At 34.6% G+C, this 23,932-nt stretch overlaps 1 protein-coding gene across 1 annotated transcript in view; it reads right to left on the bottom strand.

Moving 5' to 3' along the window:
• LOC150078934 (enoyl-CoA hydratase, mitochondrial-like) overlaps nucleotides 1-23,932 on the bottom strand; it is a 59,250-nt gene that overhangs the window by 21,020 nt on the left and 14,298 nt on the right. The window contains exons 3-5 of the mRNA XM_090383972.1: nucleotides 16,690-16,817; nucleotides 12,915-13,014; nucleotides 6,592-6,696 (exon numbers count right to left, since the gene is read on the bottom strand). Coding sequence (XP_090240098.1) covers nucleotides 6,592-6,696; nucleotides 12,915-13,014; nucleotides 16,690-16,817 — 333 coding nt within the window. The remainder of the gene's footprint in view (nucleotides 1-6,591; nucleotides 6,697-12,914; nucleotides 13,015-16,689; nucleotides 16,818-23,932) is intronic.

Raw genomic sequence — 23,932 nt, 5'->3', positions numbered from 1 at the left:
CCAGTCTTGTTGCCCTTCTCTGTACTTGTTCTAGCAACTGCTCATCCTTCCTAAAATGAGGCATCCAGACCTGTACATAGTACTCAAGGTGCAGCCTGACCATTACCTTATACAAAGGGGATAATTACCTCCTTATCCCTGCTTGCAAAATTCCTGTATATCACTGAAAAGCCCCCATGACCTATTCTGGCTGCCTGTCTGCACTGCTCAGAAAACTTCATATCTGACTGCACAATTACCCCCAGGTCTCTTTCCTTCTCCACTACCCTGAGTGCAACACCATGCAGTTGGTACATTTCTCTGGGGTTACTACTACCCATATGCAGTACTCTGCATTTGTCAAAGGTTAACTTCAGTTGCCACTTCTCAGCCCATCTGCCCCATCTTCTTAAGATCCTGTTACAGCAGCATACTGCCATTACTATTATTAACAACCCTGCCAACCTTCATATCATCTGTAAACTTTGAAATTAAGCTTGATATACCTTCATTAATAAATATACAAAACATCAATGGGCCCAACACTGCAGCAATAATTCAGACACAGCATGGGTTTGTTAAGGGAAAGTCTTGTCTGACAAATTTGATAGGATATTATGATGTGGTTACAAAGGAACTGGATGCAAAAAATAATTTTGATATCATATATTTGGATTTCAGGAAAGCTTTTGACACTGTTGCGCATGGAAGACTATTGTACAAATTGGAGCAGAATGGTATTAAGAGTAAGTTGCTACAATGGATAAAAGGATGGTTAAGTGGGAGAAGATAGAGGGTGGTAATCAATGGGTGCTGCTCTTCTTGGACTAATGTTATTAGTGGAGTCCCACAGGGTTCGGTGTTAGGTCCACTGTTGTTTTGTATATTTATCAATGATATTGATGAAGGTATATCAGGCTTAATGTTGAAGTTTGCAGATGATACAAAGGTTGGCAGGGTTGTTAATGACAGTAATGGCAGTGTGCTACTGCAACAGGATCTAGATAATTTGGGCAGATGGGCTAAGAAGTGGCAACTCAAGTTTAACCTTGACAAATGCAAAGTACTGCATATGGGTAGAAGTAACCCCAGAGAAACGTACCAACTGTGTGGTACTACACTTAAGGTGGTAGAAAATGAAAAAGACCTGGGAGTAATTGTGCAGTCAGATATGAAGTTTTCTGAGCAATGCAGACAAGCTGCCAGGGCAGGTCATGGGGTTTTGTCAATGATATATAGGAATTTTGCTAGCAGGGAAAAGGAGGTGATTATCCCTCTGTATAAGGCAATGGTCAGGCCACGCCTTGAGTACTGCGTACAGGTCTGGCGGCCTCATTTTAGAAAGGATGTAGATTTACTTGAGCGTGTGCAGAGAAGGGCAACAAGATTGGTGAGGGGAATGAAGGGATCCTCTTACCAAGAGAGGCTTAAGTTCTGTAAATTGCAGTGGCTGGAGACTAGGCACCTGCGCGGTGATCTGACTGAGGTATATAAGGCCTTGAATGGGTTGAGCATGCTGAATTCTGATGGGATCCTTCCACTTGTTCAGATTACAAACCTAAAGGGGCATAAATTCAAATTAAGAAAAGACAGATGTAGATTAGATGTGCGGAAATTTGCCTTTAGCCAGCGGGTGGTTAATTGCTGGAACAAACTTCCATCTGTCATTGTGGAAGTTGATAGGTTGAATAAATTTAAGGAGGAACTGGACAGGCATTTGGAGGGAATGGTGTGTTTTTTTTTTTTGGCTGATGCTGCATAAGCTCATACACTTGCTTTCTTGCATCAAATGCCACTGCTGCTATTACTACTACTACACTGAACCCTAGGGAACATCACTAATAACATTAGTCCAAAAAGAGTAGTGTCCATTGATTACCACTTCTTCTCCCACTCAACCATCCTTTTATCCATTACTTAATGCCATACTGCTCCAATTTGTACAGTAGTCTTTCATGTGCAGCAGTATCAAAAGCTTTCTGAAATCCAAGTATATGATATCAAAATAATTTTTTGCATCCAGTTCTTTTGTGACCACATCATAGGATCCAATAAAATCGGTCAGACAAGACTTACCCTTAATAAATCCATGCTGTCTGAATTATTACTGCAGTTTTGTCTAAATGATCCTACAATGCTTCTTTAACCAGTGATTCAATTATTTTCCCTGGAACAGAGGTCAAACTTATAGGTCTGTAATTATTCATGCCACCCTTTGTGAATTTGTGACACATCTGAACATCTCCAGTCCATGGGAACTTCCCCCAAGTCCAAGGATGCTCTCGTAATTATGGCTAAGGGTTGTTTACTTGCTTTGCCACCTCCTTTAATATAACTGGAAAGATCTCATCCACCCCAGTTGCCTTTCTTATGTTTAACTTCACAATTCCTCCTTCACTTTGCTCTTAGTTATTACAAAATCTTCTATATAACTCCCTGTTAGTCTGATAAACATCTGGCCCTCTCCTCCTTGAATAACTTTTCATGTGTGAATGTAGATGCAAAATACTCATTTAGTTTGGCAGCTATCTGAGAATGATTGATCATCTACAGTCAACCCATCGATATCAAGTGGACCAATCTGATTCATCCCCTTTTAGAGTTTATATAAGCAAAATAGTCGTTGCTGTTTTTCTTTGCATCCTTTGCCAAAGATTTCTCATAATCTGCCTTTTCTTGCCTAATCTCATTTGTGACTTGATTACAGACTAGCTTATATCTACCATAGGCTTCTGTTTCACCTGATAATTTATATGCATCCCATACATTTTTCTTCTGTGCCATGAGTCTCATTAGTTCATCTGACATCCAATTTGGGCCTAAACCTAAAATAATATTTCTTAGTTGGAACAAAAAGCCTAGTAGTTTCCAAGATTAGAATTTGCTTCCCATTTAGAATTTGCTGTTGTTAAAATCATCAGTTGGTCCCACTGTAGTCGCCTTTTACAAAAGCAAAACTCCTTCCCTTTACCCCTGATGGTAGTTACATCTTTAAGTAAATCCCACATCAGTACACTGTGATCACTGCCACCTAGTGGTTCCTTTATCTGTAAATTCTAAATGCACGAATAATCAATGCTGATAATCTAATCAAGAGTGTTACTCCCTCTGGTTGCCTCTGATTACATTACAACAATGAGATGGAAAGTTGGCAGATATGTGCTTTTTTTCCCTTTCTTTTTTCCCTGAATGGGAAGGTTCTTCCCCATCCTTTGCTGTACTGTAAAAACATCAATCAGTGTACTTCTGAGAAGAAAGTAAATCATTTTTATTTGAAGAAAAAAAAAAATAAATAAATAATACACTGGTTATATAGTATGTGGAGATGTGACACCGAAAAGAATTCTGTTTTGAAGAGTGAACATCACATACAACAATTGTTTTGTTTTTAGTTAATTTCAGAAGCACAGCAATAGAACTATTAGATTAAACCAAAGATGGGGAAAAACAAAGAATTTGATTAATCATAATATTTGAATAGTAATGTTTGTACAATTTCTAACAACAAATTCAAACATTTTGAGAGAGAGAGAGAGAGAGAGAGAGAGAGAGAGAGAGAGAGAGAGAGAGAGAGAGAGAGAGAGAGAGATGTAAAACTTAAGGACACAGTCTCTCCATTATATGATATAGTTCTTTTCAAAGAGTATGTAGCTCTTATTTTTTAACTTGGAATTTTCATTTTCTGTCTATAGGAAGTAGTCTTTTGATCTGGCTATGATTTACACATACAAATGATTCACATGAGATAAAATCAAGAATGAGTTTAATTTCTTCAATAGAATAAGCACATAGTAAGGGGAAAAAAAACAAACATGTTTACATAAGTAATTTGATTATCTTTGAACAGTTTTCTTGATTACCTTGTGAAGAAACTATAGATGAGAGAAGTAATGCCTGTAGGTTGGAGATGTTCTTGAAAAGCAAGGAATATTTTCCAAATGTTTCAGTAATTATCTATTTTTATTTAGGCCAAGAATCACAAAAATCATATAGGCATTGGTGATAATAAATGTGGCGACTGGTTTAAGTCTCGTTCCTTTTTTATACACTCCATAAAAATGGAGTACACAAAATGCTAACTGATCAAAGGACAAATAAAAATCCAGTACACCTTGAATTTGAGAATATTTTTCATATAAATAAGAAGCTGTGCTTTTCATTTTCCTCAAGGTACTTCTAAAAATCAAAATGCATCACATCCTTTATTTTTAATTTAAAAATGAAAATGGGCATTGCTGTTATAAATATCAGAATGCAATACAAATTGAGATGCTTTAAACACAAGTCAAATAGTTTAAAATGCACCAGGTAACCCAAAGTAAGATGTGACTTATGAAAGTTATCATTTTTGAGGACTGGCTAACTTTATGCACAAGGAGGAAAGTTTTGAATAGATTACTTGGTTGTAGGTGAAGTATTATCAAGTACACACCCAAGTAACTAGATAACTAAAATTAAATATAGACATCTGATATTACAAGAATCATAATGTAATCTCTTTTGTAAAGTTCTGGATATCAACTGTTTGATGTAATTATTGTCTGTTACTCTAATTTTATCAGGAATGAATTTTTGATCCAGAGTAAGTGATTTACTAATTCAGGCAATTAGAAGATGCAGAATTTACATGCTGTAGCCTTTGTTGCAGAGTGCATTTGACAGAACTCTGATATGAGGAACTGCATGCTACGCATAAGATACTGTGTGCCAAGTCATGCTTTTGAAATTCATTTATCAGCCTATGGGTAGTATTGTGATTTCAAACTTGTCTCTATAGATATTTTGCTGAATGGCTCACTGGAGGAGATGCTCTAATTGTTGTGTAAGGAAGACACTAAAATTGAATTCATGCTGAAACTGAATAAGAGTTTATACCAAGTTCTCAAAATTCTTACAAACTCTTCCTCTTGTAAATTGAGTTAGTCTATTTCTGCTTCTATAATTTACAAGAAAATAGCTGTGATTCTGTTTTGGCATCTCAGTTAGCATTTCTTGATAGTCTCTGAAGAAATTTCTTTGGAGAATTTGGCTTGCTTCATCTTTTTTTGGAGTGGATTTCATCTTTAAACAGATGTAGGCACTGTTCTTTGAAGTGGATTCTTTCTTTCCTATTATCAGTTTTGTGTCTATGGCATCTTATATAACAAGTTTCTTTGAATATTTTTCTTCTGTGTGATCTGTCAGTTGAAAGGATGATGGATAAACTAAGGTCTTGGGAATGAAATTCTGGATCAGGATTGTTAGTCTAGGTATATAGCACATTGGTATTAATAAAAAAAAAAAAAAAAATGACTTTTTACAAAATTTTTTTTTTTTTTCAGGAATTGCTCTGTTGTCTGACTCATTTACTTACCTAATTTCCTTTGTTGCTCTAACTTTTCCTTCCCAAGATTTGATTGCTTTATGAATTTCAGTACCCTCACTTCCTCATATGGATGTCCTTTTGCTAATCTCACCAGGCATACATGCTGATCTTACCAAGCATATTGCTTGACTTTGGAAAGGACGATATAAGTAGTGTCCTGATGAGATGAGCAAAAACAAAAAAATTTTTTTTTTTTTTTTTTTTTATTTGTGCAGTCTCCATAGTGCAGTCTTAAAATTAATTATAATCATAAGATTATAATCAATTTTTCATAAGTCTTGATAGGACACCATGCAACTTCTTGGTGCCTGTCTACACTGCTTCGAGGACTGCATATCTACCAGTACTTTAACTCCCAAATCCGTTTATTCCACTATGGTTTTTAGTTCAATTGCACTAAGTATACAAGTTATTTTATAGAAGCTATTTGCCAGGAGTAAAACCTTGCATTTTTCTAAATTAAAATACAGCTGTTACTTTTCTGACTATCCTGAAGTTTATGTAAGCTGTCCTTGGCACTGATCGTTAGCTACTCTACTGATCTTTGCAAAAGTGGACATCATACCTTCTATCCTTTTGTTGATATCATTTAAGAAAATAAAAAAAAAGAACAGTGGTCCCAGTACCAATCCTTGGGAAAACCCTACTTCTTATACTAGCCCAATCTGAAGAGTAACCTTCAATCACAACCCTCTGCCTTCTGTCCTGCAATACATCTAAGGAATTTTCTTGTGATTCTAATGCATTCCAGCTTACTTATACAGTAACCTCTCATGCAGGACCAAGTCAAATGGATTGCTGAAGTTCAAAGTTAATAATGTCAATTATCTCCCGCATCCAGCTCGTGAGTGGCTCTGTCAAAACAGCTAACAGGTTAGTTAAATGTGATTCTCCCCCCCCCCTTTACAAATCACATGATTTAGAATTCCATGTCTGTCTAAATGAAGGGAATATAATGGCACTCCCTTCATCACATTCCCTACCACTGAAGTTAGGGGGCCCGGATGCAAAAGGGGTTTTAGGGCCTCATTTATTTATGTTGAGACTTTGATAGCTCCCTAGGGCCCCCTAGATCTGGGCCCTGGTGTGGTATATCTAACACATCCCCCATTTGCATGCCCTGTTAGGATCACTTCTATATAACTTCCACAAATCATATCAGATATCTGACATTATATAGCAGACTAACTATAAGTAACAAAATAAATTTTGTTAAATAAAGGCATTTTGTTAATAAAGGCAATTACCCCACTTCTCTGCTTCAGAAGCAGATATCTGCTTGCCTGTCAAAACCATTTCCATCGTTCTTGACTTGCCAATAGTACGAGTTAATCTTTGCGTACCACCAGCACCTGTAAGTAATAAAATAATTCAATGAATTTACATGTGTCAGCAAAAAAACACTTGTCATTTAATTTCAAATTTAGCTGGCTAAATATGTAAACACTAGATTATGAATATGATGGAATTTAAACACTAGTGGGGGGGGGGTGTTTCACATAAACTTGAACAAGTCAATTATTCCAGAATTATTTATTTCGTGAAAAAGGGAAGGGGAAATCACTGGAGTTAGAGGTAACAGGATAGTTATTTCTAATAAGGTTTGGCTCTGGATTTGCACAGAGAGTAGGGGAAAAAAACCTATAAATTTGATGGGGAAGAGAAGTTAATGCGTGATTGTGTGTCATAAACCACTTATCAAAATATAATTAAACTGTTCAATAAACAACATTAAGCATTTTATTAATGCTCAAAAATATAAATGCTAAAATTTTTATTTTGAACATTACGAAAATTACTTTTTTGCAGAAATCCAGGTCAAACTTTTCATCGGGGAAGCATCTTCCCACTGATGTCCCCCCCCCCGCAAAATAAACAGCTTTGGAGTCTATGCCTATTCCAGTTAATCTCGGACACCCTGCATAAAGAGAAATGGAAATTTGACACACAATGAGCATATAACATACATTTTCTATGATGCTTGTGGATATGGAGAACCCAATTTTTCTGCTGATTTTGCTTCTCTGCCATTCAAGATTCTAATCTGTTATTCCCATAGAATATTTGACACTATTTGTCCTGGTTCTCTGACACACACAGCAAAAATTTTTTTGACCCAGATGATGTGCCAGTTAGTACAAATCTTGTTTGTTCTATTACTCCCTGAGAAAATGGACTGAACATTGGGTTTGGACTCCAATTGATTTCCCACAGTCTTAGCTTAGGACATTGGGGGAATGATTGTGATGGAGTTTGGCATTGGCCCACTTCAGAAGCCAGTACACTCCTGCATAAATTCTCTTCATATTATTGTGAGCTGCTGAAGCCCAAATTTCAGAACCATACAAAATTACCAAAAGATAAATTGTAGTTACTAGGAACCTTGTGAGAATGGAAGGATCCTGAACATTGAGCAATTGCTGTTTGGTGGTTCACCTAAGCTAAGAGAGTTTAGTGGTTGCCATGTCAATGCTGTTGAACATCATTTTGGCATCAAAGACCATGGCAAGGTTGGTGTACGGTCATCCACTTGGAATTTCAGTTCCTCAAAGGGGAGATTCAGTTGTAAAGGGCTGCTTTAATGAGAAGATCATTTGTGTGGAATTTAGCAGATTTATTTCTAGATTAAGGCAAAATAGGTATGCTTCATTGTTCCTGAAGGGTTGCATTAATGATAATCATCACCTGCAGATTATCATCAGGGGCAATCTTTGTTAAGAGCTTGAGGTCATCTGCAATATTGACCATATTCGCGTTGGATGATATCAGTGCTTAGTGGTAACTAGACATATATGAATAAATAGAAAAAACATTTACTGCAATCAGCACTTCAGTTCACGTTATCACTTTTTTGCCTTATTGTGGTTTATGCCTGAGCTGTGGAAGCATTAACAACATATACAGTTTCTTTCTTCTTTTTTTTTCCCTTCTTGAACTCTGACACAGGTCTGTGGGTAGTAACAGTGGTTACAATCATTGTCCTCCCCACATTTGCTGAAAAAAAAAAAAAAAAAAACTCAGGTTGTGAATCCCATTAATGACATCAACTTTTACAGGCATTTCACTCTGTGGCCGAGTTACTTGGTTTCAGGTATGTATAGCAAGGTCTTTTCCCAGGAAATGCAGGTTCTGGTTTTTTGTCCAGCAAAACAGACCAGAGAACACATGCCATTTATAGCCATATACACATGGGAAGAAGAATGAGTTCTCAGGTGGCTTGATATGAAATTTTTAATATAACTCCACATTGCATGGCTAGTTATTACTGTGTTGTTTGTTATTTGGTTTTTAGGAGCATTAGCAACTAAGGCCATATTGCTCTGGGATACGTGGTGGTCATTCCTTGACCTTTCCGCATCCTCCATATTTGGTGGTGACAGGCTCGAACCCCGGTCTAATCAAGAAGCGTGTGCTATACACTGCTGCTCCTTCCCACCTGGTTATGGAGGTGCCCACTAGTTATTACTGTTACTTAGTACAGTTCATATAGTTTTTACTATCGTTACTTCATGAAAGAATGTACTGTATCTGTAATCATACACAATTTGACTGTTTTACAATAGAGCATTAATCCTTTTCTAATTCTTGATTTCAATATTTTATTTGTTTTTAAAGGTTTGTATGGATTTATGGCATTTTATTGATGATTTCTTGAAGAAATAATAAACACTCAAAATTCAAGTACTTTATTTTACTTGATTTTGATGTTTTCTTTCTGTCTACTTACATCTTGATGTACACATTTCTTCTCTGCATCAAGAAACAGTGCCGAACAGCTGCATTCTCATTTTTTCAGTTATTGTTATGAGTTTGGCTGTGTCCTGAAGTGATCACAATAAGCAAAACCTGTGCTGCTGAACTTATTCCTGTTCTGTGTCACCTTTTTTTACTTCCTTATTCCAAAGGTGTTTTTCCTTCTGCTTGGAAATTTGCTCATATCCAGCCAGTTCCTAAAAAGGATGACAAATCCCTTCTATTCAATTATTGTCCCATTGCAATCACCTCTACTCTTTTCAAAGTAATGGAGAAAACAATTAACTGCCAACCCTTAAACTATTTAGAAACCTTCCATCTGATCAACGATCGCCAGTATGGATTCTGTCAATGTCGATCCACTGGTAATATTCTGGCTTATGTTATCCATCTTTGGATAAATTCAATGGAAAAGTTTGGTGACACTCAAGCAGTTGCTCTTGACATTTCAAATGCTTTTGATTGTGTTTGGCATAAAGGTGTTTTAAATAAGCTTCCATCTTATGGTCTTCCAACAGTCTTTTTGTAACTGGGTATCAAGTTTTCTCTCTGACCGCTCACTACGGGTGATGGTAGATGACTCTTTGTCTTCCAACTTCTGCACTAATGTTGGTGTTCCCCAAGGTCCAGTTCTTTCTCCCACTCTTTTCCTCTTATATATTAATGACTTTCTTCCACTGACTGGAAATCCTATCCATAGTTTTGATGATGACAGCATATTGCATTCCATCTTCCAGTTTGAGAAACCTTGCCCTGCTCAAACAACTTAAACTTCTTGAATATCCACTACCAATTCCTTAAATGCTGATCTCCAGGTAATTCTCCAGTAAGGAAATGATAACATAGTTGATTTCAATCCTTCTAAAACTAAGTCCTGTCTTACATTTTGCAAAAAGCATTCTTCTACTCCTACACTTAACTTCGATCACAATAAGATTTCTAGACAAGATCATATATCTCTATTGGGGATCATCCTGACTTCTAATTTCTCTTGGCATAAGCACATTACAAATATTGCTTCTTCTGCATCAAAAAATCTGGGTTTTCTCTTTCACTCTCAGCATTACTTTTCTTCCAAACAGCTATTCACTCTGTACAAATCGCAAATCTGCCTTATCATGGAATATTGTTTACACATCTGGGACGGTGTCCCCAAAACCTCTCAGGCTTCTAGATTCTATTCAAAAGAGGGCAGTAAGATTAATTAATGACTCATCTTTAACAAATTCTCTCCACTCTGTCTCATAGACATGCTGTTTCTGCTGCATGCCTTTTCTATCTTCTATGGGCACTGTTCTTCTGAATTGGCTTCTATAATTCTGGCTCTCTCTTCCAAATTAATTGGACACAGTCTGCAACCAGTCAGCATCCTTTTACTGTCCATCTCGAAACTCACAGAACAAACTTTATTTCTAACTTATTTATTCCTTCAACTTTCATTTTATGGAACAATTTATGTATTTCCCGAAGATTACAATGTACAGAAGTTCAAGTCTAATGTCAACAAGTATCTTCTTTGATCTTTTCACCCTCCAACCCATTCATGGTACTAAGTGCTATAAGTTTTAATACCTCTCGTTTGGGGTTTTCGTTAAAAAGAAAAAAAAAAAAAAAAAACAGCATGCACTGTATATATTTGTGTTTTTACTTTCTTCATGTATATTTTAATGCTTTTGGCCAGTGCCTTTTAATTGCTTTTATTCAATGTATTCTATTTAATTTTGAACTTTAACCATAAATATTTTGTAATCTTTTATTTTGTGATACTCTTTCTTTAGAATTGGTTGGTATCTATAAGAATTTATGTTGAGATATGTCGATACCATGTTCAACACCAGTACTGCTTACCTGTCATAGGATACAGCAACTGTCTCAGCCCTTTTGGTTCAAAAGGCCTTGAGACCAGCCTGCTATATCACATGCTTTTTATTTTTTAAAAGCTAATGTGAGATGACAGAGGAGTCCCCCAACCTCCTCTGTTACATGGACATTACAAGTACTGGGGAGCCCAATATAATTTTATGCTACAGTTATGTGAAATTATATAATAGAAAATTAAGGTGCATTACTTAAACACCCACTTTTTTTTTTGTTTCCTTTATTATATTCTAGAGATAGAACTAACTGTAATTTGAAAAATACAATAATACAAATATAATAAAGCTAAATATTTCAAATCACACAAAAGTTTAGGTAAGGGAGGAAAAAGTCAAATGACAAAGACAAAAACTTTTAAAAATATTTATACTTCCAATTAAATACTCAAATTATGATTGTATTTTTATGTCAAATTTTTAAAATAATAATGGTGCTCCCCAATCAAAGTACTTGTAAAAATCCTTCGTCCACATATTACTACTTTTTTGGTTTATATTTATCACAGAATCTCATCAAACAAAACACATGGCCATGATCACACTGTATATCCTGACTTGTATGTATTCAATACTCATTTATGGTGTTAAAACAAAAGTACATGCTGCCCTGGCTGACAAAGTGAATCTATACAGCAGAATACTGGTTACTGAAATAGGTCTTATAAGCTACAAATCCCGTCTGCTCAGAGAAACACAAATGGAAACTATAATAAAGATAAAGAAGACTACCAGCTTTGGTTGAGGAAAAACAACTTTCTTTGCCACGGAGATAATGAATGGAATAATCTCTTAGTCAAACCTCTGGAATAGCTGTACCTAAATTCCCCACCTGCAGATATGAGCCATACCTGTGCCGATCTTATCAATCTGATTAGTCTTGTGTTATCAAACACTAACTACAGATCACTGGCAGTAACCCCCTGAAATTTGCTATCAATAAGAAGTACAGAAGCAACTTGTGCAAACCCTTTCCCATAGATAATGCCTTAGCATCCTTATAGCACAGTACCTAAGGACAGTGACACATGGTGTATGAATTAATTCCTGGCAGTCTCATAATTTTCTATGTTAAATTACTTTGAACTAAAAATAATTACTTTTATTCTCTAATTCCTTGTCCTTTAATACTGCTTTATGTTATCCAATCTAATCTTCGTACTTTGTGCTAATGTTATGCATACCATGGCATTCTTACTGTTAAAGAGCATTATTGTAAGCAATGTTATTTATATAATAAGGATTGTATGTTTATTTTATTTCACTTGAGGTTTGTCAGTTTGTACTCAGACAGCTTTATTGCTCTTGGCCATTTTGTCATATAGTTGTTTTAAGTAGGTGACCTGGGGAGTTCAATGAAGTTTTTCTTTAAGTTAAAATAATTACTATTTAAATTGTACCATGCAATGTTTCAAACTCGTCAACTAGAAAAATAAACATAAGCAAGCAGCATGATACAAGCAAAATATATCTCATGGGTGGAAGTGATAGTTTTTACAAATAGGCTTCTTAACCCATGAAATGAGTCTCACAAAAAAAATTGTAAGAATTGCCTTTCAATTTTCATCATGTGAGTCGTTACATACACAGCTTAAGCTTTATTATAATAATAAAAAAGTAGGTAATCCATATATCAAGTTTTTATTTAGCACCTCATATTAAATGACACTGACAAACAGTAACAGCAGTATCAATACTAAATATGGAGAAATGTTTTCTACTGTGGCTTGATAAATCACTGAAACTGTTCAGGTCTGCTAATCATCCGTTAATATAAACACAATTGAATTACCCTCTACCAATGCATTTCACTTCTTTGTATAATTTTTTTGCAGTGTTTCAAAACTCTAAACTATTGCATAAAAGAATTTCTTCTAGTATTATATCAATGAACTTACTCTACCTTAAGTATTAGAGAATTGACAAAAATTAAATAAAAATACCTGGTATTGTGCCAATTGTGATTTCTGGTTGAGAAAACTTTGCATTTTCACCTGCATATATTATATCGCACATCATGGCCAGTTCACAACCACCACCAAGCTAAAAGAAAAGCAGTACAAAAAGAGATACATATATATTTTTTTTTTTTTTTTGGATAGAGATAATACAAACAAACTATACAAATAAATTAGTGAGTTAATATCAATATATAATATTACTAGCAGAAATACTTAACTAACATATGCCGAGTCAACATTAGCTCTAACTTGAGCTAGAGGTTATGTTGACTCAGCTGGATCCAAATGAGAGGGAGAATGTATACGAAGATTAAATAGTGACAGATTTCACAACTCCAAAATTTCTGCTATGTGGTGACTTTTGTGGTAAAAAAACATTCCACTTATTTAACACAATTAAATAATAGATTCCATTTAAATAACAATGACGATCTAGAGAGAAAAATCTCTTTAATTAATTTATATACAGCGACTGCTATTCTTGTTTAAATCATTGGTTGTGTGGGAGTCATTATGACTGTCCAATTCCTTTTCTTTGTTCTGATTTCACTGGAAAACTATTGTTTTTCTCTCTCTCTCTCTCTCTCTCTCTCTCTCTCTCTCTCTCTCTCTCTCTCTCTCTCTCTCTCTTTCCCTCTCTCTCTCTCTTTCCTGAAAGTTTACGAAATGTCTATTCGATAGGATGGAAATGTACTACCAAGTTGATAAGATCTTGCATATATTTTCAATCTACTTGTCATTATCAATAAATTGGATCAACAACTGACCCCTCGAGAAATTCTAGGGAGACCTCTTTCATTTTGTTTAGTCCAGGCCATTCTGACTGAGGATTTGGGCATGAGGTGAATGAGTGCTAAGTTTATACTGTACATTCTCACTCAAGATGAAAGGTAGCATTCAGTTCTCACTTCACCTGAACTGTATGAGTAAGCTGCATCATATCTAGCATTTTTAACAGGATATGGGATATGATCTAGAGACAAATTCCCAATGGAATACAATGCTGGCATCAAGGCCGAAAAAAAGTGCAGTGGTCAAAATTACATGTGAAAGTCATGCTGAATGCAATTTTTGATGAGGAATGATGTAATCAGAATTTGTTCTGTGAGGTATTACTATTAATGCAGTCTACTACACAGCTGTTTTTAAAATGGCTGAGAGATGCAGTCTACCATAAACAACTGAACCAGAAAATTGCATGATAGTTGGCTCTTTTACCACAAAAATGCACTGTCACACATAACCCACTATCTGACAACTTCTGAGCAAAAATAACCCTCTCATGCCACATCCACCTTATTCATCTGATTTGGCAGCATATGACTTCTGGCTATTCTTAAAATTGAAACAGGGCATGAAGGAAAATTATCTGAGTTGATTCAATAAATCCAATTAAACAGACCACCCAAAAGCATTCATCAAATACTTCCAAAAATATTTCAATAGATGGCAGGCATGATACAGCAAGTGTGTGGTTGCAGAATTTTTACTGAAAAATATTACTGACAATTATATTGAAGAATATTAATGATGTAAATATTTATTATTGAATGAAATAAGTATTTTGCTGCATTCATTGAACTTTTTGATCAAACCTTGTATATCAAAAGTGCCATGAATTTTAAGTTAGTACTGTATACATATATAAATTACAGCTCTTTTGCAATATGACTTAAAATGATTGTGCTTGACTAGGTTGACACTTAGCAGATAAAATTATCAAGGGCTGTCACTGCCTCATTTGCAAAAATTTTTCCAATAATTGCTACTGCTGCTTATGTGAATGTGATGGGAATGTTCAGTATATACAGAGCAGCTTGAGGACTTTGAACTGGTCAACTACTGGGAAGGAGGAGGGTTTTGCTAACATCTATGAAATTTTTATTTGTTTGAAGATTAGATTGAGTTGGCTCACTGTTAAGTAATTTCATTTTCTTCTGTCATCAGAAGAAACAAGAAGTGATGAGAAGAAAGAATGATCATTGACATCAACACTTACGGCATAATTATGCTCTAATTAGTAAAGCAGTATTACTTGAGAAGTTAAACAGGGATGTCAGCTGCAACTATCATAAGCAAGATCCATCCTTTTCCACAGCAGTTGTGTGTGTGTGGGTAGTATCTGACATAAACAGGATAGAGGAGGTAGTCGTATCTGATACTTGGATTGGAAATCACTATCATAATGCTCAGAAAATATATCTGTAATGAGCTATAGAATATTGGCAGTGTATAATGTCTGTTACCACATACTGAGCCTATGTAGTAATGGATATTAATTATTTAATGACAAAGAATTGGCAAAAGTTTCCATTATGTATTTAGTGGCAGAAAATGGAATTATGCATTCATTCGAAGAGAGTGCATTATTATTCATAGCTTTCATTTTTGTTTAGCAAGTGAATTTGAAACCTAGCCAGTCTTTTAACAAAATGTGTTACTTACAGCCACAAAATGGCAACACCCGAAGGTAGACACTGTAATCTATCATCAAGAAAATACAGTGAAAACTGATACGATTATAACACTGACAGGTGGCCATATCAGTTTGACTCCTAACTTATGTCATGGCAGTTTGTTTTTTTCTTCACAGAATCTCAAAATTGCAAAAGCAGGAAAAGTCAAGTTTTAGAACATGATGAATATATTAAGGAGCAATCTCCAGAAAGAAATGCTAAAAGACTACAGTTTATAAAGTAACAATAACAACATACAGTGAGGTGGCTCTTTCACTACAATACAAAATTTGATATTTAAGATGGATAAAATTTAAGCCAGAAGACTATGTAGCAGTGGGTCATTATTTTGCTTCTAAGTGATGCATCCTCTATATTAACTTTTTATTTATTTCTTGTTATTTTTTATATGTTAAGTAGACTACCATAAATGAGAAACAGAACCTAGATCTATGCAAAATTTTTGATATGAAAACATCCTTTTGGGAGAGATGTAGAGCTGCTGGAACAAATACAGAGAAGGGCAATGAGATTGGTGAGTGGAAAAAAGGATTTCTGTTACCAAGATAGGCTTAAGTTCTGCAAATTGCAGCTTCTGGAGAATAGGCACCTGTGAGGTGATCTAACTGAAGTATTAAGGCCTTGAATGGTTTGAGCAAGCTCAATGCTGATGGGATTCTTCCTCTTGCTCAGATTACTCAGTGAGGAGACAAATTCAAATCGAGGAAAGACAATTGTAGAATAGATGTGCAGTGGGTCATATTATTTTGCAACCTAGCCAGTCTTTTAACAAAATGTGTTACTTACAGCCACAAAATGGCAACACCTGAAGGTAGACACTGTAATCTATCATCAAGAAAATACAGTGAAAACTGATTAAATCGGAAAAATTTATTTATTATTATTTTTATTTTTCAGCTGGTGGTGTCTAAACTTTATTTCTTACATTATATTGGTAATACTCCTACATCAAAATATTTTGCTTTATTTTTATCTTTGCATTCTACTCAAAAACAAATTATGGACTTCACTCAAATTGTTAAAAATTTTTATTGAATTTCTGTGCAAAATGTAATTCTCAAGTACAAGATATTTGTTGTAATATTCATGTTAAGCTACTGCATTTAAATATATTAACTGAATTTGGTACATATTCTAAAAGAAATTTCTATTATTGTTACCAAATCTTTAACAAATATACTAGTAATTCTCATAAATAAGATTATACATTTTGATTTAAATTTTAAGATTTTAATAACTTACAAGTATGTTATAGAAATTATCCTTAAAAATAGGCTTACAGCATATCCATTAACTGCAGCTATTATTGGCTTGGTACTATCTGCTACTCTATTCCATGAGGAAAGAAAATTTGAAAGTAGGCAGTCTGCAAAAGTCTTATCCTTCATTTCTTTTATGTCTGCTCCAGCTAAATAAACAAATATTTACTTGGAAAATGAAGCAAACAGAATATATACAGTAGAAATACAAATGTCATAGAGCATGTCATGGGTTAGCCCATTTTTGAATTTAAAAAAAAAAGTTTTGGATGACAATGTGCAAATGCATTTTTCATGGAAAATTTATAAGAACCATTCTTACATATATATTAGGATATTAAAATTTACCATTTTAATTTAAAAATATCAAATGTTTAAAAACAGACAAGCACTCAGCAGATTTGCTTGCGCTGTGTACATTTCAATAGGGACCAGATTAGCATAGCAGCGGGAGGGGGGGGTGACAGAACAATGGGTAGGCCAGTTTTGATGCGGTACTTGTTTACTGAATGTAGGGCTGTACCGAACTTACGGCAGTAGGGGACAAAAGAACGCCCACACCCTAGAACGGTTTCGGACTCCATCCAAAGGGAAGACCTGAGATCAGAGAGCACACAGTGTTCAAGTGATAAAGTACAAACGGGCTGACTTGGAAGGAACTCCAACAATTTCAAGGGTGGTGTCTCGAAAGGAAGCGTGACTAAAAGGGCAAGTGAGCAGCGGACAGTCCCAGATAAAATTCCAGTGACAATGTTAGCGCCCAGATGCTCTCATCACAAGAAGTGACCTACCAGAATCTGGTTAAAAACAAAGGAATAAGAAATGAGCGAATGAAATTAAAGATGAAGAGCTACCAAATGACTGGACGAATGAAAAATAAGGGAGTGAAGGGAAACAAAAAGGAGATGCAAAGAGGAGAGGAGAGCCCAAGAGTCAGAGTTCCGAAACCTGAAAGGAAAAGATCCGGAGGAGAGTCCAGGGAACAGGCTCGAGAGAGTGGCGGAAAGACATTTTGGGAGTGCGGGAAACGCGTACAGAAAGTCCGATCATGATAGTTTAGTGGGTAAAGGTAATAGCGAAAGGCGGAATGATCAGTGTAAGGAAAGCCAGTTCGAGCTTTTAACAGAAGGCAAAAACGAAACAGTAGCCCTGAGTGTGGGAAGGGAAGCAGATCAGGGAAGTAATTGGGGAGGAAGACCTGTGAAGGACCGGAAATCAACTACTCTTCCAGGTAGCGTGGAAAGACCAAGTAAGTCAGTTTAGAGAATTTTACTAATGAGAACGGTGTTATAAAGAAATCCATGGGAGAAAATAGGACAGGACAGTTTGAGAAGTATTGTAACGTGATGACTTCTATATTGTAAGGATAGGAATAGGATATAATAGAAATATGGAGAGAGAAAGAGTGAGTGAGTACGTTACTCATCTGTGATTAGAGGTATTGATAAGAAACTTAATGAATGTGTTAAAAGTAAAAGAGTTGGTATCATGAATTGTCTAATTGCTATTAACAGAGTGAATTGTATTTGGTAGAAATTTCCTCTTTAGAGTATGTAAGAGAGAGTGAAAAATTATTGGAGTTGTTCAGTATATGTTGGAAAGGAGATATATATATATATATATATATATATATATATATATATATATATATGACCATATAAAAGTGTATAGGATAGAATATTTAAGATTTTGTATTGAAAACATAGTGGAAGTTTATGAATTGCTTAAGAAGAGTGATTAAGGGAAGCCACCATTTCATGTATAATAATAATTACTGTGTTGTAAAATTGATATCATGAATAATTTAGAATGTGTAAATATTTGTTGTACAAATGGTAAATAAATCCTTGTTATGTTAATACCCCTTGTTTCGTCTTAATAGACTGACACCTCAAAGCAAAAATTAGTAGTACAAACCATCAAAGCTAGTATAAAGAGAAAATAAAATGAAGTCCTCAGTACTTGAATCTTCTGATTAACAAACAAGATAAAATTAATGGAAATAATATATTATGTAGCATGTGGGCCTTGGAAGGGAAGTGAGGACCTCCTGTTTAAAGAAATAAAAACAGCCTTGTGGTTCAAAGGTAATGGGGGAAAGAAATACCCAGGGATGAAAGAGGAATAAGCCAAGGGATAGAATATAGAAAAGAATATATATAAGAAATAGCGAGGGATAGGTTTTAGTAATATAAATATAAGAATATAAACAAATATAAAAGGTAGAGAGAGAGAACAAATAATCATAGACATTCATTATTTATTTACCCCCCCCACAAATTAACTAAGAGGCACATCTAAATTGAATTATTTACAAATTAAAAATTAATACAACAGCTTCTTCAAAAAATTTATAATAAATTAAATGCAAACCAGCACATTACTAAGTTTATGAAGTTTTAATAAAATCTATTAATTTTACAATATTCACTTCTCAAATTCATACTGGCTAAATGTTGTATGTTGGAAGTAATTAAAAAACAGGTGAAAAAATTAAATTGCAGTAGAGGAATCCCCAAAGGAATATACAGGCATACCTCGGTTAACGTTACCTCTGATAACGAAGCTTCGATATAACGAAGTCCGCAATTTCAAGCCCCATTTAACATAAAAAAAAAATATTCCAGTTTAATCACCTGAAATCTAAACAAACTGAAGAAATTACGGAAACCTTTGGGGCTTCTCGTGGTTGGTTCGAGAAATTTAAAAAACGGGCCAGGATTCATAGTGTAAAATTAACAGGAGAAACTGCAAATAAGTTTCCAGAAAAACTAAAGGAAATAACTGAACGTGAAAATTTTCCACCAAATTCGGTGTTCAGTGTTGACGAAAACGGTTTGTTCTGGAAACGGCTACCAACAAAAAGCTTCATTTCTATTGAAGAAAAATCAGCCGCTGGGTTCAAAGCAGCCAAAGACCGTTTAACGTTACTCTTTGGATCAAATGCCTCTGGCGATTATAAATTAAAACTGTTATTAGTTTACCATTCAGAAAATCCGAGGGCGTTAAAAGGTAACATAAAAATGAATTTACCTGTAATATGGAAAGCAAATAGAAAAGCTTGGGTTACCAAGAGTTATTTACTGATTGGTTTGTTAACCACTTTTGTCCTGAAGTAAAACAGTATTGTCAAAAAAACAACTTTGAAGAAAAAGCTCTTTTGTTGTTAGACAATGCTCCGGGACATCCTACTGATCTTCACACGTTGGACACATGCATTCCTGTCAAAGTTGTGTTTCTTCCAGCAAACACAACTTCCCTGATTCAGCCATTGGATCAGGGAGTAATAGCATCATTTAAAGCTTATTATCTGCGTCGAACATTAAGCAATTTAACTGAACTAGAGGATAAAAAGGAAATGACAGTTAAAACTTTTTGGAAAAACTACACCATTAAAAACGCAATTGAAAACATTGATAGTTATTGGAAAGAAGTCACTAAGAAATGCTTAAATGGAGTTTAGCGCAAAATATGGCCAGAAGTTGTACTAGAAGAAGAAAATAACATCCAAGAAATTAGAAATGAAGTTATCCAGATGGCTCAATCAATAGGTTTCGAAAATGTCGATGAAGAGGATGTTAGAAATTTATTGAATGCAGAAGATGATGGTTTTTCAGTGGAAGATTTAGAAAATCTTGTTAGCAACGAAGACAAAGATAATGAAGACGAAGTTAAAGAAGTTCCTGCCGAAAAAGTGTTAACAACCAAAGATTTAAAAAGGTGCTTAAATGACATTGAAAACGTTTTAAATTTTTTTAGTGAGAATGATCCTGATTTAGGAAGAAGTTTTATTGTTAAGCGATCAGTGTTAAATGCAATAACTCCGTATAGGCAATTGTTAAATGAAAAAAAAAAAAAAAAAAGCATAAGCAATCAACTTTAGACTCATATTTTAAAATGAGATTTCACTTTGTATGTAAGTTGACTGTTTATTTAATAAAACGTTTCTTTGTTAGAAAAAAAAGCTTTTCATTTTCTTTAAGTGGGAACGTATCCCTATTCTGGCCATAGTATTTTTACCTCTGAAAACGAAGTTTCGCTTAACGAAGTAATTTCGTGGAACGCATCCTATTCGTTATTCGAGGTATGCCTGTACATATCTTTGGTTTGGGATCATGTCAGTTCATTGTACAACGGCTTGTGCATGACAATTTGCCATATGGGACAAATTGGTTCATAACAGTGCAGTGTATAAGACAATCTGGTGAAAGACAATTGGTGGCTCTGAAAATTAGCTGAGTTCCTGATGATTTGGTGTATGGCAAAGCAAAACAGAAAATTCAAACTTTTAACAAGCTGTGCTGTAAATAGTGAATTCCATGATTACGATACAGTTTGTGATATTTTATATTTTTGATGAAATGCACCTTTTTGTTTTTTTGATGCATGTCCTACCTTTTTTTTTTTTTTGTGAGATCCTATTGGAAAAAAAAAAAAAAAAAAAAAAAAATGTGCCATGGACAGGTTAAATATTGGGATAAAGGTTCTGGCTTCCTAACCTTCATCCAATCCATGTTACTAAACTAGCACATGACTTCAACTATTATATTTTTTTTCTTTTCTTTGCAAGTAATTTTTTCTGGTTTTCCAGCCCTTGATCAATCCATGCTATTGAAACAACATTGGCTTTGACAGCCTTAAAAAAAAAAAAAAAAAAAAAAAAATTCAAGCTTGCATTTTATCCTCTTCTTTTTCTGTCACTCAATATATTTATTGTCTTCCCAACTCTGATAAACAAATAATGCTGCTTGAGTAGTGTGGGCTGCAACAGGCAAAAAAAAACAAACCAAACAAACAAAAAACAAAGTGAACTTTGATAACTTTGCTCTCCTGCAGTTTCTCTGTTATACATTTTTCTCATTTTCCTTCTGAATTCCCAACCTGCTAGAACAATGCAAGCTCTGTCAGCCTCTACCTTCATTCTTTCCTTTCCTGTGGTTTCTGTGTAAATGAGTTTTCTTCTGGCTTTGCAATCCTCAATCAGTCCATGTTAGTAAAACAGTATATGGCTTTAACAACTCTCACAGTGATAATCTTCAACTGGTTGGCCAGGATTCAAATGAGTAGGTATGTTAAAAAAAAAAAAAAAAAAAAAATTAAATAATCTGATCAGGATTAGATTTGTTACAATATAGGCAGAATCATGCTGAAAAATTAATACTCTTTTGAACCTGCCTATGAGAAGGTTTCGCACGAATTCTTTTATATCAAATAAATGGATAAAAAAAAAATATTTTTTTTTTTCTGTAAATTTCTGCATTCCTCCTTTCTAAGTAAGCAAAATTTCTCCGTTTTTCTACATATTTCTGTGCAATAAGAATTGTCGTGCATTCACTAAATAACCATATACACTAAACTGCCATTCACCAAAATTTAACCCCAGGGGCTTACATCTGGTGAGTATGGGCATGGCACACCCCGGGTCCTGAGCCACTGGATATCATCATTCTTCTCTTTTTTGGTGATTCCTCTCTCTCTCTCTCTCTCTCTCTCTCTCTCAGGGTAACGTGGAAATTTTTTTTTTTTTTTTTGGCTGGTGCAGCATAAGCCTCAGGCTTCCTTGCACTATATGGCTAATAATAATGTCTCATACACTGAAAAGCCTAGTAACAAATATATGTGGACCCCCATTTATGGGATTATCACAATGGAATTCAGCAAAATTGGGAATTCTCATTAAACGTTTACAAAATGAACATTATCTGGCGATGCTGAATAAAGAGTGAAAGAAAACAGGCCAACTTATTAATATGGAGTCAAGTTAAAAGGACATTACATGATCTCTTGCTCTTGAAATTTAACTGAGGAAATTTTGTTATTGAGGCAACACATGTTGGAAATTTTGAAAGGAATGCAGACATTAAGAAGCTGGAGACTTGGAGATGGTTTTAATGGCTAGTGATTCACACATTTCTAGTTAAAGTAAGTTTTAAAATGAATATTTCTTCATCGGTATAAGAAATTTTTAGTGTGAACCTAGAATATTTTTTGTTTGCAAATATTCTGAGGAAAGACTTTATTATGGTAGTAGTATGCTTTCTTTATAATTTTCAGATGCATTGCCAATGTATTTATACTGACAGTATTCACGGAGCATATGATAATATACATGATATTGTTCAATTTGTGAATTTGGGATTGTTTGCTTTATTGCCCCCCCCCATATACTTGCTAAACTTTAATATGAAACCTAGACTGCTGTATTATTATAAATCATGGAAAAATCTCTTTTAATCCGTGTGTAAACTGGCTATGGAAAAGATTTGCTGTGTGGCAGCTGAAATTTTTATTGTTACTGAAGCAAGGTGTGTACTGAAGTTTATTAGATGTACTTAGTATATCAGTTTGTATTAAACTAACTTGTTTGATAATAATAGAAATTAGACAATTTGGATATTTATTTGTTAAATGTATGTTATTGTGCAAATAGAACAAACCTCAGATGTGAAGCTGGATATGTTGTGAAGCTAGAGGAATAGTTCCGGGAGGGGAACATAATATATGGAACTAATTAAACCACCGAGAAAAATACATTGCATCAGACATAAAATAATGTAATTTGTCAAGCCAACAAAAGATATCTTGGAACAAGTAATAAAATGAAAATAAGCCTTGTAATAAAATTGTTAAAAAATGTACAACCTCTTCTGCAAGTTAAGGAAAAAAAAAAAAAAAAAAACATTATCCAGATACAAGAGACCAAAAAGCATTCAACTGTTAAGAGCAATAAATATTTTTCTATTTTTCTTCTAGATTAAAATTATAAATATGCTAACCATGGTGATATAGGCACATCACAAGTTGCAAATGCCTCACCTAAACTAATTTTAAAGTTTAAAAGCAAACATCAATTGCATAAAAACTTTAATTATATAAAATAATCATCTGGTCTTTAAAAGCCCACAACAAAATCAAGAAAAGGAAAGAGGAAGTGGAATGGTTTTAATGCAAAACTGTTGGCTCTGAAGAATGGATGCAATCAATTCACAGCACTGTTTTTACTGTAGAAACTAATGTTAATTGAGGTTATTTCAGAAAGAAAACCTGTCCAAATAATAATACATAAATTAGCAGTTTCCAACCTTTTCTTGCAATGTGCTATGTTAACATTAGTAGAGGCATATGATGCAAGAAAAAATGCTCCCATTTCACCCCTCTGTTCTTTCCAAATACCTGTCCAGCTCAGCCTTAAATTTATTTAGGCTATCAACTTCCACAACAAAAGATGGAAGTCTGTTCCAGCAACCAAACCCACTGGCTAAAG

Source organism: Mastigoproctus giganteus, chromosome 10 (genome assembly GCF_048544385.1).
Source record: "Mastigoproctus giganteus isolate SK-2022 chromosome 10, ASM4854438v1, whole genome shotgun sequence".
NCBI classification, from domain to species: Eukaryota; Metazoa; Arthropoda; class Arachnida; order Uropygi; family Thelyphonidae; genus Mastigoproctus; species Mastigoproctus giganteus.
Note: the sequence above shows the minus strand (reverse complement) of the source record. Positions and strands in the feature narration are given on the sequence as shown.